This window comes from Hemicordylus capensis, chromosome 8 (assembly GCF_027244095.1).
Source record: "Hemicordylus capensis ecotype Gifberg chromosome 8, rHemCap1.1.pri, whole genome shotgun sequence".
Taxonomy (NCBI): domain Eukaryota; kingdom Metazoa; phylum Chordata; class Lepidosauria; order Squamata; family Cordylidae; genus Hemicordylus; species Hemicordylus capensis.
Window position 1 is genome coordinate 14,278,095 of NC_069664.1, and position 18,510 is coordinate 14,296,604.

Genomic DNA, 18,510 nt, shown 5'->3' on the forward strand with positions numbered 1-18,510 from the left:
CAGCCGGAGGGCCACATTTGCCCTCCCTTGGCCTAGCAGGAGTGGGCTCTTGCTTCCCTTCCCAAGCCTTCTAGCTTGAATGTATCACTTTTAAGAGGGCTATCAGGTTAGCTGTCCAATTCTAGGTTGATGCATTTTTGTACATTCACTCCTAGGTCTCTTCCTAGCCCTGCCTTCATGCCTCCCTCACAGATTTATTTTCTTGTGGGTGCTGTAGCTGGGACGGGCGTGATCATGTGGGTGGTGCGGCTTTAGCTTGAGAACAAGAGGAAGGAGGGTGGGGTGGAAATCTGTTTCCTTTTGGTTTTTGCAAGACAAATAAAGACCCACCCCTCCTCACCGAGGTGCTGAGCCACTGAGTAATGCAACAGCCTGTGTGAGAATCACTCCAGCCCACCATTTCCTTTCAGCGGTGGACGTTTTCACAAAAGGACCTCTGTAATGTTGGGGGATGCTGTGTGGGAAAAGCCATTCAGCTATCAGACAACCTTTGCATGGCTTTGGATTATAAGTGCTTCATTGATTGGTTGATTGGTTGGTTGGTTGAAGTGCTTGATCCCTCAAGGTGAAGGCAGAAGAAACAATCTTCTGAACAGCATGAGCGGTAGCGGAGGGGTGGAGTAAAGGTGAGACTTCAGAAATGGCTGGGCATCTCCTTTGATACCAGAATCCCGATTCCTTCCTAGCTCCTGACCAAAGATCCCAAGCAGCGGCTTGGGTGCAAGGCAGATGGGGCGGTCCAAGTGAAGCTGCACCCTTTCTTCAAGACTATCAACTTCAAGCGCCTGGAAGCTGGGATCATGAAACCCTCGTTTGTGCCAGATGTAAGCTCAGACCAGTGGGAGTGAGGCACTGCTGTCTCTCACAAGGCCTTTTCACCCAACCACGATGACCTTTTCACTCAACTCACGACGAGCAGAACGAATATGCAGGGTTGGCAGAATGGTCACTGGCTTATGGGCCCTGCCCCTCAACCTCAAGGCATCCATCCCGAAATTGGAACAGAACTGATATGGGGTTCTGTAGATGCAGAGTCTAGTCACTAAGTGCATGAAAAGAAACATATGCAGGTCAAATTGCATGCACGTAGGCTCTGTTCTGACTTTCAAATAAACACATGGAGGTTGGGAGTGGGGATCTGGCATATTCCTACTCCCCCCCCTCCGCCCCCCGCCACCACCTCACTCACCACATTCATTCTACAAGGAGTGGTTGTATGGAAAAAACTTGTGGTGTAATGTATTTATTTATTTAACTTGTTTACTGCCCAAACTTTCTTCTCTGGGCAGTTAACAATGACATAAAAACAGTTAAAACAAATATACAAGGTTAAAACAGTTTAACAATTTAAAAACAGCTTAAAATTAAAACCTACAAATTTAGAAAGCTGAAAAGGCTTGGGCGAAGATTTGGGTCTTGAGACATTTTTTAAAAATAGTCAGAGATGGGGAGGATCATATCTCAGCAGGGAGCGCATTCCACAATCTCGGGGCAGAAATCGAGAAGGCCCATCTCCATGTGACCACCAGATGAACTGGTGGAAGTATGGATGGAGTTAGGTATGGTTGATAGAGGGAGCTCTGTGAACAGGACATTGCAAGGTGCTATTCCACACCTTGAAACAGCGAAATTCCATCCATAAATACGAAGGGAAGCATGTCTGTGTTTTTAGTGCACGCATCTCGTTTATAATTCAGCAGTGTAGGAGACTCAGTCTTCATCTACATACACAAGAAGCAAGCTAGAGCACATGCTTTGCATGCAGAAGGTCCCAAGTTTGATCCCTGGATTCACCAGGTAGCAGAAGGTCCCAAGTTTGATCCCTGGATTCACCAGGTAGCACGGGGGGTGGGGGGAGAGAAGTGGCGTCCCTCAAATGTGTGGTACAGAGAGGAACTGTATTGCTGTACCTGTGTTCAAGAAAACTTGTGAATAACTGGACCTGTGTACAATGCACACTTATTGTACAAGTGTTGAACTTAATGTCTGGAGATGGGTGTCCGCAGGAGAGGCAAGGGCAGTCCAGTATTGGACTGGATTGTCCCAGTCGGTATTGGGGGCAGCTCCACCCCTCTCCCCCAACCTCAGCAGCCGGTTCAGGGCAGAGAACAAAGCTCCCACAGAGCGCCGACGGCCGAGGATCAGGAGAGGGGCAGAGCTTCCCCTTTTCCTTGTGACAGAATTTACTGGGTACAGCCCAGCATAAAATATCTCTTTGGCTGGACCACATAACTCTTGATGCATAACCTTGAGAAGGCAAGCTTAATGGCGTCTCTGTCTACCCCCCCCAGCCTCGGGCCGTGTACTGCAAAGACGTGCTGGACATTGAACAATTCTCCACCGTAAAAGGGGTCAACTTGGACCAAACGGACAATGACTTCTATGCCAAATTTGCCACAGGCAGCGTCCCCATCCCTTGGCAGAACGAGGTGAGGAATTCCGGGCCATTGGGATTCAGTCGGCTCTTACACACAACCCTATGGGAGTGGGCTGCTGGTGGGGAGGCGTGCTCATACCCCATGAAAAATCCTCCCAGGTGACCCAAACCCCCGGCTGGGTTTACTTACCCAACCCTCACATAGCCGGGCTGCCATGCACTGAAGGAAGGGGAAAAACCAGGCTCCCACTCAGCATGAAGCTCTACCTGGCCCCACAAGCCACGGGACTCTTTGATCAAGATGGCCACTGGCAGCTGGAGCGGCAGTTATTGCTGATCACACATGCAGATGACCAAACTCAAGGGTAGTAGCAGAGCTGTTTTTCTCCTCCATCCATTTGGACCTGGGTCACAAAGCCAAAGTTGCCCAGGTCCAAATGGGGCAAGTGTGAGGGAGTTCTCTCCTCGCCAGTTTTTATGGTCATGAGAACAGTCCCGGTCATTCATCTCCTATCGTAATTGGAGATCCACCTGCCCAGCAGCTGAGATCCACAGGAAATGCCTTTCTGGTGCCCTTCACTGTAGAGGTCAGGCAGGTGACCCCTGGAGAGGGCTTTCTATGCAGGCCATGCCTGATTTGGGATCGCTTCCAGAGAGATCCATCTGGCTTCTTTATTATATGATAAGCACCAGACAAGAAGCTCTTTCAGATGTTAGTCTGAAGCTCGCTGCGCCCATGAGCAGTGGGGCAAAGGGGAGGAAGTCCTGCCTCCTCCGTGCCACTCATTTATGCACCTCGTTGCTCACAGGTCCAACAGGAAGAGCCCTGCCTGTGATGGCGGGCATATCCATGATTGTGAGGATGGATAGATCACTTCAGTGATGGCAAGGATGGGTCATTCCACCCTCGCAATCACGGGTCTGGCCACCATCACAGAGGGGGCTCTTCCCTCTTCAAACAAGCCCTGTCAGACCCGTGAGCAACGAGGCATGAGGAGGAGTGATGCAGAGGGGGCGGGACTTCCTCCCCTTCGCCTCACCATTCATGGGCACATTGAGCCTTCAGATTAGCGTCTAAAGGTGTCTAAGATCTGTCCTGTTTCCAGGGGTGGCATCAGGTGGGTCAAGGCCTCAAATGTTGCCTTGCCCCATGCCTCTGGTGAGGCCAGCTCCCTTTCAAAACAGACCCAAGGGTAACCGAGTCAGGCAGGTTGCCACTTTTTTCCCATGACTGCAGCCATAAGCAAATGTCCATATTGATATTATATGTACCCACCGGCAAGAGAACATCTCCTACGATAAGGCCACATTTTAACAAAAATCCTTAAATATCATAGATAATTGCAAAGAGGTTGGAAACAACATTAGAATTTTTGGTCGTTGCTTTTGATCCCTGGTTGACTGTCTCCTGGAAGGCAGGGCCTCCAACAGTGGGGTTGTATGAGAACTGCTAAAAGCTTTGGAAGATAAGCCGGAAGAGCGGCCCTAGGAACATAGGCAGCTGCCATATACTGAGTCAGACCACTGTTCCATCTAGCTCAGTATTGTCTTCACAGATTGGCAGCGGCTTCTCCATGGTTGCAGGCAAAAGTCTCTCTCTCTCAGCCTTATCTTGGAAATGCTGCCAGGGAGGGAACTTGGAACCTTCTGCTCTTCCCAGAGCAGCCCCATCCCCTAAGGGTAATATCTTCTAGTGCTCACACACATAGTCACCCATTCAAATGCAAACCAGGGCAGACCCTGCTTAGCTAATGTGACAGGTCATGCTTGCTACCACAAGATCAGCCCTGCCCAGCTCTTCCTCTCTCCCTCCCTCCCTTTCCAGCCGATGCGGCTTCATTTGGTAACCAGGTGCAAGGGGTCAGATGTAACCTGACGTGGAGAAGCCGCTGCCAGTCTGTGAAGACAATACTGAGCTAGATAGACCAGTGGTCTGACTCAGTATATGGCAGCTTCCTATGTCCCCTGCCACCAACTGCTTGCGTCTTCTTCCTGCGCTCTAGATGATTGAGACGGAGTGCTTTAAAGACCTGAACCTCTTTGGACCAAACGGCACCCGCTCCCCAGACCTGGACTGGAAGCAGCTCCCTGACCCACCAAAGCGCAGTCTGCTGCAGAGGCTCTTCCGACGCAACGTAAGGCTCTTGGTCCTCCCCTGAGATCTCGTGGCGTTCTTTCTTTGTCACAGCTCCTTCTCGGGTCTTCGATCCCCCTTTAGACTTCCACATTTGGGCTGAACCCCACCGCTCACATTGCAGATCCTGTCTTTGGCCAAGCAGTTTCCCCCCCGATGACCCTATCAGTAACAGACTTCGGCCTCCGCTGCCAAATGTTGGAGACTGCTACACAGCCTCACTTTTCAAAGAAGATTTCTAGCATTCATGAAAAAAAAGTGTGTGGTTTTTGCAAAAAAAAAAAAAGGGTGCAGACCAGCGCTGCTCTGTGCAGCTTGGATTCACTTCCAACCCGGACGCTTTCCGGATTAGACCCTGGAACGGGGTCACGACACATTTCTGAAGTGTGCTTCCACACTTGCTGTGTCGTGAAACCGCAGTCCCGACGAAAGCGCCAGGGTGCCGTTCATAAGTCGGATGCCCTGTTTCAAATTTAATCGCTGAGACTTAGTGCTATGACGTCGAATATCCGGTTTTTAAAAGGTGTTGTTTTGGGGGGTTGTTAGTTTTCGTGAGACTGCTCCCCCTGCATGTTTTACATTTTGAAAGTGATTTGCCTGAATGGAGCATTTTGCCGCTTTTGAGCGGCTAGTCTGGAAAGCGTCCAGGTTTAATTTCAACCAGGCTCCTCAATCCCTTATTTTATTTTATTTTATTTTATTTTATTTTATTTATATAGCACCTGACTCCAAAGTTAGTTATAAGTTAGTTATAAGTTTATTCGGTCATTGACCAGCAAACCTGACTCCAAAGGTTCTAGGAACACTTTTGCTTTCAGTGTTCTACCAGTCTCTTCTTTTAACTCCCAAATACCAAATGCAGCCAAAGTTCCAAATATTGGAAGTGGGGAGAATAAAATAAAACAGAAAGCATGCCCATAGGAACATAGGAAGCTGCCTTCTACTGAGTCAGACCCTTGGTCCATCTAACTCAGTATTGTCTGCACTGACTGGCAGCAGCTTTTCAAGGATTCAGGCAGGAGTCTTTCCCAGCCCTACCTGGAGATGCCACCAGGGGTTGAACCTGGGACCTTCTGCATGCAAAGCAGATGCTCTGCCACCGAGCTATAGCCCCATTCCCTATTTCCTATTATTATTATTGTTGTTGTTGTTTACACAGTCAGACAGTTGTTATTGACTGGTTTGTTTTATCCAGACATCGAGTCCTTCCCAAGGACCTGGGATGGCTGAATTTTATTGTCAGTGTTGTTGCTGTTATTATTATAGATATCATCGCAGAATATAGGCTGTTCCCAGTAAAGTTGCTTTTTGTAATTGGCTGATGGTTGATTTCTGTGGCCCTTATGGCATTGAGGTGCTCTTCAAGGTCTTTTGGAACTGCACCCAGGGCGCCAGTGACTACTGGGATTATTTTGGTCTTCTTCTGCCACAGCCTTTCAATTTCAATTTGTAGATCTTTGTATTTGGTGATTTTTTCTATTTCTTTTTCTTCTATTCTGCTATCCCCTGGTATTGCTATGTTGATTATTTTAACTTGTTTTTCTTTCTTCTCAACTACACTTATATCTGGTGTATTGTGTTTGTCTGTTTGTAGTCGGAAGCCCCATAATATTTTTACATCTTCATTTTCTTCAACTTTTTCAATTTTATGGTCCCACCAATTTTTGGCTACAGGTAGCGTGTATTTTTTGCAGATGTTCCAGTGTATCATCCCTGCTACCTTGTCACGCCTTTGTTTGTAGTCAGTCTGTGCGATCTTTTTACAACAGCTGATTAGGTGGTCCACAGTTTCATCTGCTTCTTTACAAAGGCGGCACTTGCTGTTTGTTGTGGATTTTTTGACTTTTGCTCTTATTGCATTTGTTCTTAGTGCCTGTTCTTGCGCAGCCAGTATTAAACCCTCTGTTTCTTTCTTCAAGTTGCCATTCTTAAGCCATTGCCAGGTCTTGGTGATGTCTGATTTTCCACTTATATTGTGCAAATATTGACCATGCAGTGGCTTATTCTTGCATTTTTCTGCTCGGTTCTTGACTTGTTCTTTCTTGTAGGCCTGCTTTGTTTCATTGGTGTTGAATAGTTTCTCGTTATTGACCATTTGAAGTGCATCTTCTTCACTGTCCTTGATATATTCTTCAAGGCCTCTTTTCTCCTCCTCGACTGTTCAATGGATTTGCAGCATTCCTCTTCCACCTGAACTGCGAGGGAGGTATAGCCTATCGACATCACTGAGGGGGTGCAGAGCATGATTGATGGTCATGATTTTCCTGGTCTTACGATCCAGCGTCTCCAGCTCTGCCTGGGTCCAGTCTATTATTCCTGCAGTGTATCTGATAACAGGTATAGCCCAGGTGTTTATGGCTTGTATGGTGTTCCTGCCATTGAGTTTGGACTTGAGGATTTTTCTAACTCTCCTGATATATTCACTTCCAATTTTTCTTTTAACTTCAGTGTGTGTAGTGTTATCAGCCTGGAGAATGCCCAAGTATTTTTAATGTTCTTTCTCTTCCAGGTTCTTGATCTTGCTTCCATTGGGCAGTTCTATTCCTTCTGTTTTTCTTATTTTTCCTCTGTTCATTATTAATGCAACACACTTGTCTAGTCCAAACTCCATTACTATATCGCTACAGAATATACGGACAGTGTTTAGCAGTGATTCAATTTCTGACTGGGACTTTCCATACAACTTCAGATCGTCCATGTACAGCAGATGGTTTATTTTACTTGATGTTTTAGATGTTTGGTATCCGAGGCCTGTTTTGTTTAGTATTTGTGAAAGTGGGGTCATGGCGATTACAAACAACAGAAGGGATAGTGAGTCCCCTTGGAAAATGCCTCTTCTAATGCTAACCTGTCCAAGTGTCTCGCCATTGATTGTTAACTGTGTACTCCACATGCTCATTGCTTTTTTAAATAAATATCTGAATGTTTTTGCTGACACCAGTTGTTTCTAAACATTTTAGTATCCATGTGTGAGGCAATGAATTGAAGGCTTTCTTGTAGTCAATCCATGCAACACTTAGATTTGTTTTTCTTCTCTTGCAGTTTTCTAAAATCATTTTGTCAATCAGCAGCTGGTCTTTGTGCCTCTGGTGTTCGGGCAATTTCCTTTCTGTTCAACCAGAAGCTGTTTGTTAGTTAATAAGTGTTGCATCACTTCATCTGCTATTATTCCAGTTAATAATTTGAACATGGTTGGCAGGCAGGTTATCGGTCTATAATTACTTGGTACTGCACCTTTTGCTGGGTCTTTCATTATGAGATGAGTTTTCCCAGTTGTTAGCCATTGTTCAATATCACCTCCTTGCAAAATGGGATTGAACTGTTTTGATAGTTGTTTATGAAGGCTTGTTAGGTGTCTAAGCCAGAAGTCATGCAGTTCATCGTCGCCTGGCGCAGTCCAATTTTTAATTTTCTTTGCTCTTTCACTTATTAATTCTGGTGTTATTATTAGATCTTGCATTTGTTGGTTACATTTTTTGACCTCTTTCATCCAGCCTGCTTTTTTAATTATAATCTATTGGATTGTCCCATAATTTCCCCCAGAATTGCACTGTTTCTTCTTTATTTGGTGTTTCTAGATTTCTTGCAGTTTCTCCTTCTATGCTTTGGTAGAAACGTCTCTGATTCAACTGGAATTGGAGATTCTGCCTGTGTTGTGTAATTCTGGCTTCGTATCTGCTAATCTTCTTTGACACTGCTGTTATTTGCTGTTTTATTATTTCCAGGACTTCTCTAATTTTCCTTGAATCTAGGGGGTATTTTTGGATCAGATACTGTTTGGTGTTTTCATTCTTCAGCTCCTTGTCTTTCATATCTTTCAATTTACTCGCATCTGATCTAAGCCTGGAGATTTTATTTTCTAATCTAATCTTCCATTTAGATGATGTACTACTTTCTTTTTTTACAGGTCCACTGATCTTATATCCGAGCTCTTGTAAAGTTTGCCCTATCACTAAAAACTAGGCACTTAAGAGTGGAAGTGCTTGGATTTTCTGATCACTGAATGATGGAGAGGCCATAACTCATCGGTCAAGCATGTCCTTGACAGGTAGAAGGTCCCAGATTCAGTCGCTGTCCACATCTCCAGCTAAGAGAGGAAGTGTAGCTTGAAAGGACTTCTGCTGGAGTCATTGGAGAACTGCTGCCAGCCTGAGCAGAGAGTACTGGGCTAGAGGGAGGAAAGGTCAGATTCAGCAGAAGGCAACTTCGTATGTTCGTATGGCGAGTTAGCTCAGGATGCTTTAATAGCTTGGTCCAGCTTTACAGCAGGACTTGCGATGCAAATCCCGCTTGTGAGGTTCAGGATGGGTGGCGGAAAGTTCCTTCTCAGTTTTCCTGCAGATTGTGGGATATCCTCTGCCTGGGTTGTAGGCATGGCTTGACTCTGGCTGACACTGACTGCTAGTCTCTTGCCTGCTGACTGACTCCGCTCACATGTCTGTTCTTCCCTACAGCCCAGTGACTTCACCATCAGCACCAATGCACACTCCAACCTGCCAGCAGCGCCCTCACCGGCCCGGCCCACGGCCCAGGCGCCCTCCTGACCCCCGGCCTGGAGGCCCCCTGGCACCACCACTTTGGTCTTTTTGCCTTCTCAGGGTCACCTTAGGCACGAAGCTGAAACTGGGACATCGCCGTCTGGTTGGCTCCCTTACTGGCTAGGAGCTGGGAGGTGCCGCCTTCAGATCTGCAGGACCGATGGGGCAGCCAGAAAACCCTCACTGCCTCCAAGTGTTGACCTGGATCGTGGCCATCAGGGTGGTCATTTGAGTCAGTGACCAAGAGGCTCCTGGAGTTGCTCTCTGCCAGGACCGTCCGTCCTTTTACACACTTCGATCATACTGTGACCTCCGTGGCCACCCCTATTTTCTGCCTCTTCTGCAAGGCCACCCAAGCATGGACTTTTCATGGGATTGGCGGCGGAGCCTGTGGTTGTGGCAGCCAGTGGTGTCTTCCTTGAAGATGTCTCAGAGCTGGCCACTAGAGCCTAAAACACTGGGGAGGGGGTGAAGAAGCTCCGCTCGCTCAGGGCCAGTGCGGTCTTGAGCACCACAGGTGTCCTGCCGGCTGTCAATCTAGCAGCCATTTACCATGGAACTGAGACTAGGAATGCCCAGAGAGGCACACTTATAAGTGTGTGTGTGTGTGTGTGTGTGTGTGTGTGTGTGTGTGTGTGTGCGCGTGTGTGAGAGAGAGAGACTGAGGTGTGCGCGTGCGTGGATATGAAAAGATCAGTTTCTCTTCGCTCATGCAGGGTTTTTCAAAATACTCGAAACAACCATAGTACCTTGGAAAGAAAAGGAGACCCTAGAGCTGTTCCAGGCCAGGATAGTGGAGGACAGAACTGAGAGTTGAAGCATTTGGGAGCGAAGTCCAGCTCTCGTGTGGAGGCACCAGTGGAAGTATTGAGCAAAGAAAGGGGCGGGAAAAGGTCAGAGGGAGCGGAGGACTGAGAGTAGTCATGGATTGCACATTGGAACTGTGAAGTGTGTCACAGGCTTGCCGTTTTGTCGGATCCAGAATCCCTCTTTATCGCTGATCTGCAGTGTGGAACCCGTTCTTTAATTTTCCGCGTATCTATTATTTGCACCTGTACTCGATGTGTTGCTCTCGATCTGTCTGCTCCGTTTCCTTCTTTCATTGCCCTTTCTTTCCATCTCTTTGCTTTCGCCCCTTTCCATTCTCTGTCTTCCTCTCAGAAAAGGAGGCAGTGCCTGTGTTCCCCCCAAAACCAGGACCTCACCAAGTTCCAATGATGATAAACGTTGATCCCCAGATGTTGGAGATGTGGCCATTGTGGCTAAGGATGGCGGGAGTTATAGTCTGGCCACATCTGGGGACCCAAGGTGGAGAACCCCTGCTATAGTGGATGACCGCCAGACTAAATTACTCTCAAGTAGTCCCATTAAAATCAAATAACCCTTTAAAGTAACCCTTGAGTAGTACTGTTGAGAAACTGAGTCTGGATGTAGGGATATGCAAACCTTAAAGAGAAAAACCTTAAAGATGCATAAACTTCAAAAATCACTTAAAAATCATCCCTTTGCCCAATTCTTTTGAAATGATTCTGGTAGCTTCCTTGCCCTCCTCTTGGGAACTACCACCCACCACACTCCGCTCTAGGCCACCCCTCCCCCCCGACGTGAAGCTATTCATTTTCAGGAATCCTCATTATTTCCTATGAGGAATTCAAAAATACTTTAAAAATTCACCAATAATCGGAGGAGTGTCCGATTGCCTTGGGGTTTTGTGGGTGGTAGGCACCCCTGGGTGCCTATCATTCACCCCACTTTTGTGCCCCTAGGTGCTCCACAATAGGGGATAATGGCCTGTTTTGAATCCCATTATACCCTATGAGAATTTTTTTAAAAAAATAAAAATAAATAAATTGTAAAAAATCATACGAGTGTCCAATTGCATTGGGGGTTGGGTTGTAGGCACCCATGGGTGCTCCACAATAGGGAATAATGGGCTGGTTCGAGTCCCATTATACTCTATGAGAATTTTTTTTAAAAAAATTCAAAAATTCATAAAAAATAATACGCGTGTCCGATTGCCTTGGGGGTTGGGTGGTAGGCACCCATGGGTGCCAACTACCACTCCACCCACTTTGGGAGGTCTGAACTGGTCAGAACCAGTTTGAATTCAAACCAAACCAGGGGGGCTTTGAGCAGAACCAGAACCGAACCTCCCTCTCCCAGTTCGAACCCGGTTTGAATTTGAACCAAACCGGACAAAACGGTTTTGTGCACATCCCTATCTGGATGCCAGCCACTGGCTACAGGTTCTCAGATGATTCTGTGTACAGCCCAACAGCCCAATCCTAGTCATGATCCCGAAGACAGGAGTTCCCAACCTGTGGCACTCCAGATGTTCCTAAACTACAAGTCCCATGATCCCCAGCCACAATAAATTATAATTGAGGGTGGTGGGACTTGTAGTTCAGCTAGACCATGCTGGCTACATAGTCTGTCAAACCTTGATGCTCTGCTGCCACAGAATCCCAAGGAGTGTTGAACATCTGTCCTTCAGTGCCCCCAAAAGTCCAGGATAGGGCCCACAAAGAGGCCTGGTTCACATAATTGTTTAAATGCAGGTTTAATGTGGGTTCCTGGCGTGATTGTGTGAACCCACACCATGGTAGTTTATGGCCCAAGATGAATCTGAGATCCCCACCTTGGCGTGGATTCACACAATCATGCTCATATTGGTGACCCACATTAAACCTAGATTTGAGCGATTGTGTGAACCCAGCCGGATTGTACTGTTTGTGCCCATGGTCAAGCCTGGGCCAATAGCCACAGTCTTTGCTTTCCGAAATAGTTTGCAAAGTGACTGGGTCCCATGAATTGTGCTGAAGGCCAACCCTCTTTTGAAAGGCCGGGGAAGATGGATCTATTTTTACCCTGAGCTGCTCTTCTTATCTTATCGTGGCCTGTGGCCTGACCTGCAGTGGGAAGGGCCTGCTCTAAACCCAGAGTTTTATCTCTTTGAATTGTCACAGAGAAACAGATCTGGCCTTGGGGCAGGAAGGGCTAGGTGGATCCCTGCTGGGCCTTGCTAGGGCTTCTTCAGGCCAGCTTCCCAGAAGTTAGCCCTGAGCACAGCACTCTCTCTCTCTCTGCCCTTTCATAGTCATTGCTCCCAGCCGTAAAAAGGAAATTGCCGAGCAATTTCAGCCGCACTAAATGGACTGGGTGCTTAGTCTGTGAAAAATCCCCATCCGAATCTGCTCCACCCTCCCACACATTGGCATTATAAGGCTTTGATAATGCAGTCTCTTATAAGGCATTATAAGAGACTGCATTGGGAGCCTGGCTAGAGCAGGTGTGGTGTAGTGGCAAAGGGAATGAGTGGTGAGTTCAGGCCCCGGGTTCGAATTTTGCTCCTGCTGCAAACTCACTCAGTAGTCAGAAGCCAACGTCAGCCTCCATCGCCCCTTGCAGTATGGGAATTGTCATACAACTGCGCTGCAAAGCTTTGGCCCTCCGACAGATGTTCCCCCGACGGCTGGGGAAGATGGGAGTTTAGTCCAAATCCTGCTGGAGGACCAAAGTTGTGCAGCCCTGCTCTACAGAGTTGTTGTAAGGATTACAAAATAGTATCGGGCTTGTGAAGCACTTTGATTACTTCACATCCGCGATACAAATGCAAAGTAGTCTTATTCTTGCTCCACTCTTAAATTAAGGAGCATGCTATATTCCAGGGCTATTGGCAAGGCTTAAAACTCAGAACCTATTCTCTTAAAAATAAAAAATAAAGTAATCCAACACTGCCTCCGCCTCCGCCTCTCAGAATGCCAATGTTCTGAGAACCCAAACCTATAATAGATTTTAAGGTTGCACTCTGCAGTTGTAAGCAGCGTTTCCTCTGACAGGGATTCCCAGATATTGTTGACTACAACTGCCATAATCCCCAAGCAAAAGCTATTGCAACAGGGGATTCTGGGAGTTGTAGCCAACAGCATCTGGGAATCCCTGCTAGAGAGAACACTGGTTGTAAGCACCTTTACTAGGAAGTAAGCCCAGTTGCACTCAATGGGGTTCATTTGGGGAGGAGAGCTGGTCTTGTGGTCGCGAGTGTGAATGCTAAGCAGGGTCCACCTTGGTTTCCCTTTGGATGGATGACTCACATGTGAGCACTGTAAGCTATTCCCTTGAGGGGATGGGGCCATAGCACAGTGGAAGAGCATCTGCAGGAGGTCCCAGGTGCAATGCCTGGCAGCATCTCCAGGTAGGGCTGGGAGAGACTCCTGCCTGAACCCTTGGAGAGCTGCTGCCAGTCAGTGAAGGCAATACTAAGCTAAATGGTCTGACTCACTATATGGCAGCATCCCATGTTCCCAGATTTACTTCTGAGTTGCTCATAGTTGTGCTTTCGCATGGCTTCTGCCACTGATCTCCATGCAGGAAAAATGCTGGGCATGAAAATACCTGAAAAGCATACGGGGGGACGGGGACGGGGACTCAGATGTGATTTGGCAACAGGAGCTTGATTTAAAATACATAGTTGAGCTCTGTGCTGTGAAAAACAGTCATGACTTATTTCTGTAGCTCAAACCAGCTGAAGCAAGTGCTCCTGACCTTTAGTTCCCAGATGATGTTGGACTACAGTTCCTATCATCCCCAGCCGCAATGGTCTTTGTTGCGTGGATGATGGGAATGGTAGTCCAACAGCCTCTGGGGACCTGAGGTCAAGAACTCCTGTGTTAAAGGGATAAGAGAAAGCCAGGCTGGTTTCCTTCCAGCCTCAGCTCAGCTTGTGCCACAAAGGAAAGGCGGGGAATCTGAAAAGGGATTCTAGGTGATGCCAAACAGCAAGTGTTTCTGTGCAAAGAGGTCCTCCGGTCCTCCCTTGTGTCTGTGGTCTTCTAAAGTGACTGGCAAGAGGAGGGAAAGTAGGGATGCAAGGTTCTCAGCTCCATTGCTTCAGTCGTGGCCTTTTGTGAGCCCAGGTTCCCACAGGACCTCTGCTACCGTGTTTCCACGAAAATAAGACAGTGTCTTATATTAATTTTAGCCCCCCAAAATGCACTAGGGCAATTAGTGGTACATCAGAAATTACTGCTAGGTCTTACTTTCGGGGAAACAGGGTAAGTGGGCAAAGTGGCACCTTTTAAAAGTAGCGATTCTCTCTTGTTTAGCAATTGTCCTCCAGTGGCTGTTTTCCTTTTGAGGCCACAAGCTCCTTTTGGACCGGGAGCCAGTTTCTCATTCCATCGTGCACCCTTTTTTGTGTTGGAAAGTGGTATATAAATATTCTCAATCATAATCATGTTTGTGCACAGTGATCTTCTAGCATTTAATGCTTTACCAAGCCGGCCCTGCCCCGAAACACCACACTTTGAAGCAGCAAGGGTTCTTGGCCTTTTCCCTCCTTGTGCCCCGTCATTAAGATTTTTTAAGACTGGCATTCGGCACACATTTCTTTGGTGTGGAAAAATGCGTCCTAGAGCAGGGCTTTGCTGATTTATGTGGCTGGTTGGAGCCTGAGCAAAAGGTAGGGAGCCATTTCCCTGGAACGCTTGAGGCAGTAATTCCACAGCTGCTGTGGCAATTTAAGGCCAGCCCTAAACAGACGGTTCCACCATAAAGATTGCATTGAAATTAAAGGCAGTGGCTGATCTAGTGTAAGAAGGCCGCTGCAGTGAAAACAAAGTAATTGCCAAATTAGGCCATGAGCCAGTCCCATCAATTTTGGCCTTCAGTGTCGTCTCGGGATAAATGCTCATAGGGATTTTTGGCAACGTCTTCCCAGAGGTGCACCTAGGTAATTTTGGAGCCTGGACCTAAAGGCCTTTGGAGCCCCACCAGTAAGAGGGAATCCGAGGTGTTGTTGACTACAACTACCAGCATTCCCAGCCAAAGGCCATTGCAGCTGAGGATCCTGGGAGTTGTAGTCAACAACATCTGGGATTAACACTGGGCCCCACCCACCCCCCTGCTGCAAGTTAGGCATCATCCCCCTACACACACACACCATGTGACATACTCTCAGTATTTTTAACCCATGGGTTCTTGAGGGCACAAAAAGCAACTGAACTCACAAGAATGTAAGAATATAAAATACGTCTATTTATGCAAAGATGCATGAGCAGAAACATTTCAACACGCAACTTAACATATCCCCAGCCCACACATTTCTTTCTACACTCCCTCCCTGTCTCTAAAGCAGCCGGTGCAAGTCTCAATCGCACTCGGCTGCCTGACACAGTGCAGGCTGGTGGCATGGCATGGTGACCAGTGTCCCCTCTAACAGGGATTCCCAGATGCTGTTGACTACAACTCCCAGAATCCCCAGCTGCAGTGGCTTTTGCTTGGGGATTCTGGGAGTTGTAGTCAACAACATCTGGGAATCCCTGTTAGAGGGCACACTGACGGTGTCGACACCACTCAGAACAGACCAAAGAGGGTTGGGGGCCCCCCAGGGGGTGTGGAGACCCTGAAGTCCAGGGGTAAGAGTGCCTCTGCACGCACACACGCACACACACACACACACACACACACACACACACACACACACACACCCAACAATCAGGGTAAAATTGCAGTCATTTTTGCACAGAGCAAAGAGCACCGAGTAAACAATGAATAAATGATTGTACTTGCTCCTTGCCTTTAGGGGGCATTCCTGCCAATGTTTATTTCCATTCCTCTGACAACATCGATAAAATTTTAAAAACATTTTAGAAGTGTTTAAAACACCATTGCAAATTTGGCCAATGCAGGTCCGAAGATCAGGACAATAAAAGCACCAGAACATGCTGAAAGCGGGAAGTCCCGCTGTGCCATCATCACCTCTTTCCCACCTCTCGGAGTGTAGACCTCGTCAAAAAAATCACAGTGAGCATGCTCTAAACTGTACACTTGCACAAACATCCCATTTAAAACAGGCATGCCACAGAGTGTGCAACGGTTGTGCCAACGCAAGCATGCTTGTATTGCAACACTAGTCTGGAATGCAAACTCCAAATGTAGGGCACCTGCCTAGCACAGCAGCCTTCCACTCGTGCCTGGTCATTGCACACTGCACAAGCACTCAGGATGTCAGCCACTGCTTTGGTAATGTGATAGATTAGGTGTAGCTTAAGGTGGGGGGCTAACCTGCCATCTTTGGTGGATTTCCCCTCCTTTGTTGAGCCTGGAAGGATTGTGGACATGATGAAGCAGTTTTCAGTACCGAAGTTCCAGGTTATTGGGTTGGCTTTGAGGGAGCTCCTCTGCCATAAAGAGCTGTGTGTTAAAGGGCGGATTCCAGCGAGTGCAGCTTTTCTCATCACAGAAACACAGGAAGGGGGAAAGCCTCCGTAAATAACTTTCTTCCAGCTACATATCTCTTGAAGGTTCAGGAGCCCTCTCCAGGTTCTCCGGGCCAGTAACGCAATTTACCGGAGGGGTTCTCAAACTTGAGTTCCCAGATGTCGCTGACTACAAGTTCCATCCTCCCCAAACATTATGGCCAAAGGTCACTAGGGTTGGGGATGACGGGAGCTGTAGTCCGAGCAGTGGTGTAACAAGGGGCACAATCCAAAACATGGCTTGCCCTTCACTAGCTGCCTGGATCAGGGCCACGCTGGCACGGAGTGGGGGTCGGAAAGTCTAGGGAGGCTGTGGGGAGGGTTAAGTGTGATGGTCCATGGGCACCTGGGTGTACTGCACACCTTGTTCAATGGTTCAGTGGTGGCTTGGAATACTGAGTCCAAGAACATCTGGGGACCTACATTTGAGGACACCGACATAAATGCAAATAGACTTTTGCAATGCAGTTGCTATGGATTGACAATGCTCCATACTCACGCCCCTTCTCCCCAGTAGCAGCAAAAATGAACCCAGGTGGACTATCTTTGAATAATAAGCCTATGATTTTTAATCTGGCGCCCTCACATGTGCACAGAAGCGCATCCTTGCTTTACATGTTAATTCATTCAGAACTGCCGCCCCTCGCTTTATGCAGACATAATTCAAGTGGCTCTGGCTGCAAATTGAAGCAGGTGGTGGAAGAACCTCTAATGAAGATCTTCCTGCTTACTTGAGATTTCCTTCTCTACATTCGTAATAGGAAACCTTGTGATTCTTTAGTTTCAGATTCAGATTTCCAACTCTGCATTCCTAATAAGAAACCTTGTGATTCCTTAGTTGTGTTTCATCCTCTGGACTCTTGACAGCATCGAGAGTTTCCCCCGAAGGAACCCCGAAGAAATTTTCAGATTTGCAGTCTTATCAGCTGCAGTCGCTGGTGGTGGGAAAACCCAGCTGACCATCACCTCCATAGGGCAATCAAACACTTCTAAATGCGTCAACAGTTGGCCACCAAGGTCCAAGTGGTATCCTTAAGAATCGTTTTGCAAAAGACTTTGGATCACTGGACAAAACACCAGACATCTTCAGACATGTCAGCTATAATCCTTCCTAGGCCAACCACTGCCAATTTTTCCCCCTGGTGAGGATTTTTTTTTTAAAGCCTTCAGTTGAGATTTTCAGCCAAATAGGAAAAAAGAGAGCCCCTTTTGGGTTTTCTGAAAGTCTAAAACAGAGCTTGTGGCTGCAGAAAGGAATATAGAAATAGGAAGTATGTTTCAAAGGAATACAAATGACAGTTTGGGGATGTTTCATCATATCCTCCTGGCCTTCTCGGTCCATTGTGTGATCCTGTTATATGTCAAATAGGTCGTCTTTTCCCCCTCCATGGAGAAAACCTCTGTCTTGTTGGTCTGGTGCTTCTACACTAGGCCGTACTCCATCTTATAAAAGGGCACCTCTATTTTTGTATTCCCTCCCCCTTTCTTTTTGCATCCATGTATTTGGGGTTGGTTTGTTGCTAGATTATATTGTTTTTTTAACTACACTGTTAATTTCTGATTCTGGTGCATTTTGGTTTACATTTTGGGTTTGATTTTGTACATTTGTAAATATTGTGTGTCAAATGCCTGGATGTACATTTTTAAGCTTTAAAAGCTGCAAGCCAAGCCATGTGGTAATATTACCCAGATGTGTCAGGGATTTTTTTAGTGGGGGGGATGTTGGGAGGGGGAGAAAAATATGATTCAGCTTCTCTCAGCAAAGAGTGGCTGTCACTTTATTCCAATCAAGGGAAGGAGGGGGAAGGAAACAACCTCAATCACCTGGGTTTTTCATCCCTGATTTTAAACATTAATTACAGGACTATATATAGTTAGGTCCTCTCCCTTGTTACTTATTCCCAGGGCTGTGTGTAATCTGCACTGAAAAGAAATAAAAATTCTGCACCAATGAAAACTGAGTTCCGCGACCTGTATCAAGGGTACAAATGAGGGTATTTGCATCTATTCCATCTTTGCATAATTCTGTTCTTGCTCAGGGTAGAGGTGGGAGGAGATATGCAGGGCATTGGAGCTTTTGACACTTGGAATTTCTGTTCAGCCCACCTCTGGCCTTAGAGATTACAAGTATTACTTACACACGTCCAAGCACATTTTTGTAGTCATGAGGGCTAGAAACTTTTTTTAAAAAGAAAAAGAAAG

The 18,510-nt window shown here is 47.0% G+C and overlaps 1 protein-coding gene across 4 annotated transcripts in view; it reads left to right on the forward strand.

Moving 5' to 3' along the window:
• The window catches only part of LOC128333867 (G protein-coupled receptor kinase 5-like), a 107,039-nt gene extending 88,774 nt beyond the window's left edge, over positions 1-18,265 (forward strand). For 3 of the 4 annotated variants that reach the window (XM_053269901.1, XM_053269903.1, XM_053269904.1), the window contains 4 exons: positions 687-824; positions 2,292-2,429; positions 4,381-4,512; positions 8,966-18,265. In XM_053269901.1, the coding sequence (XP_053125876.1) occupies positions 687-824; positions 2,292-2,429; positions 4,381-4,512; positions 8,966-9,055 (498 nt within the window). In that variant the 3' untranslated portion in view covers positions 9,056-18,265. The remainder of the gene's footprint in view (positions 1-686; positions 825-2,291; positions 2,430-4,380; positions 4,513-8,965) is intronic. The other variant, XM_053269902.1, reaches the window with a different exon arrangement.
• Positions 18,266-18,510: the final 245 nt, after the last annotated feature.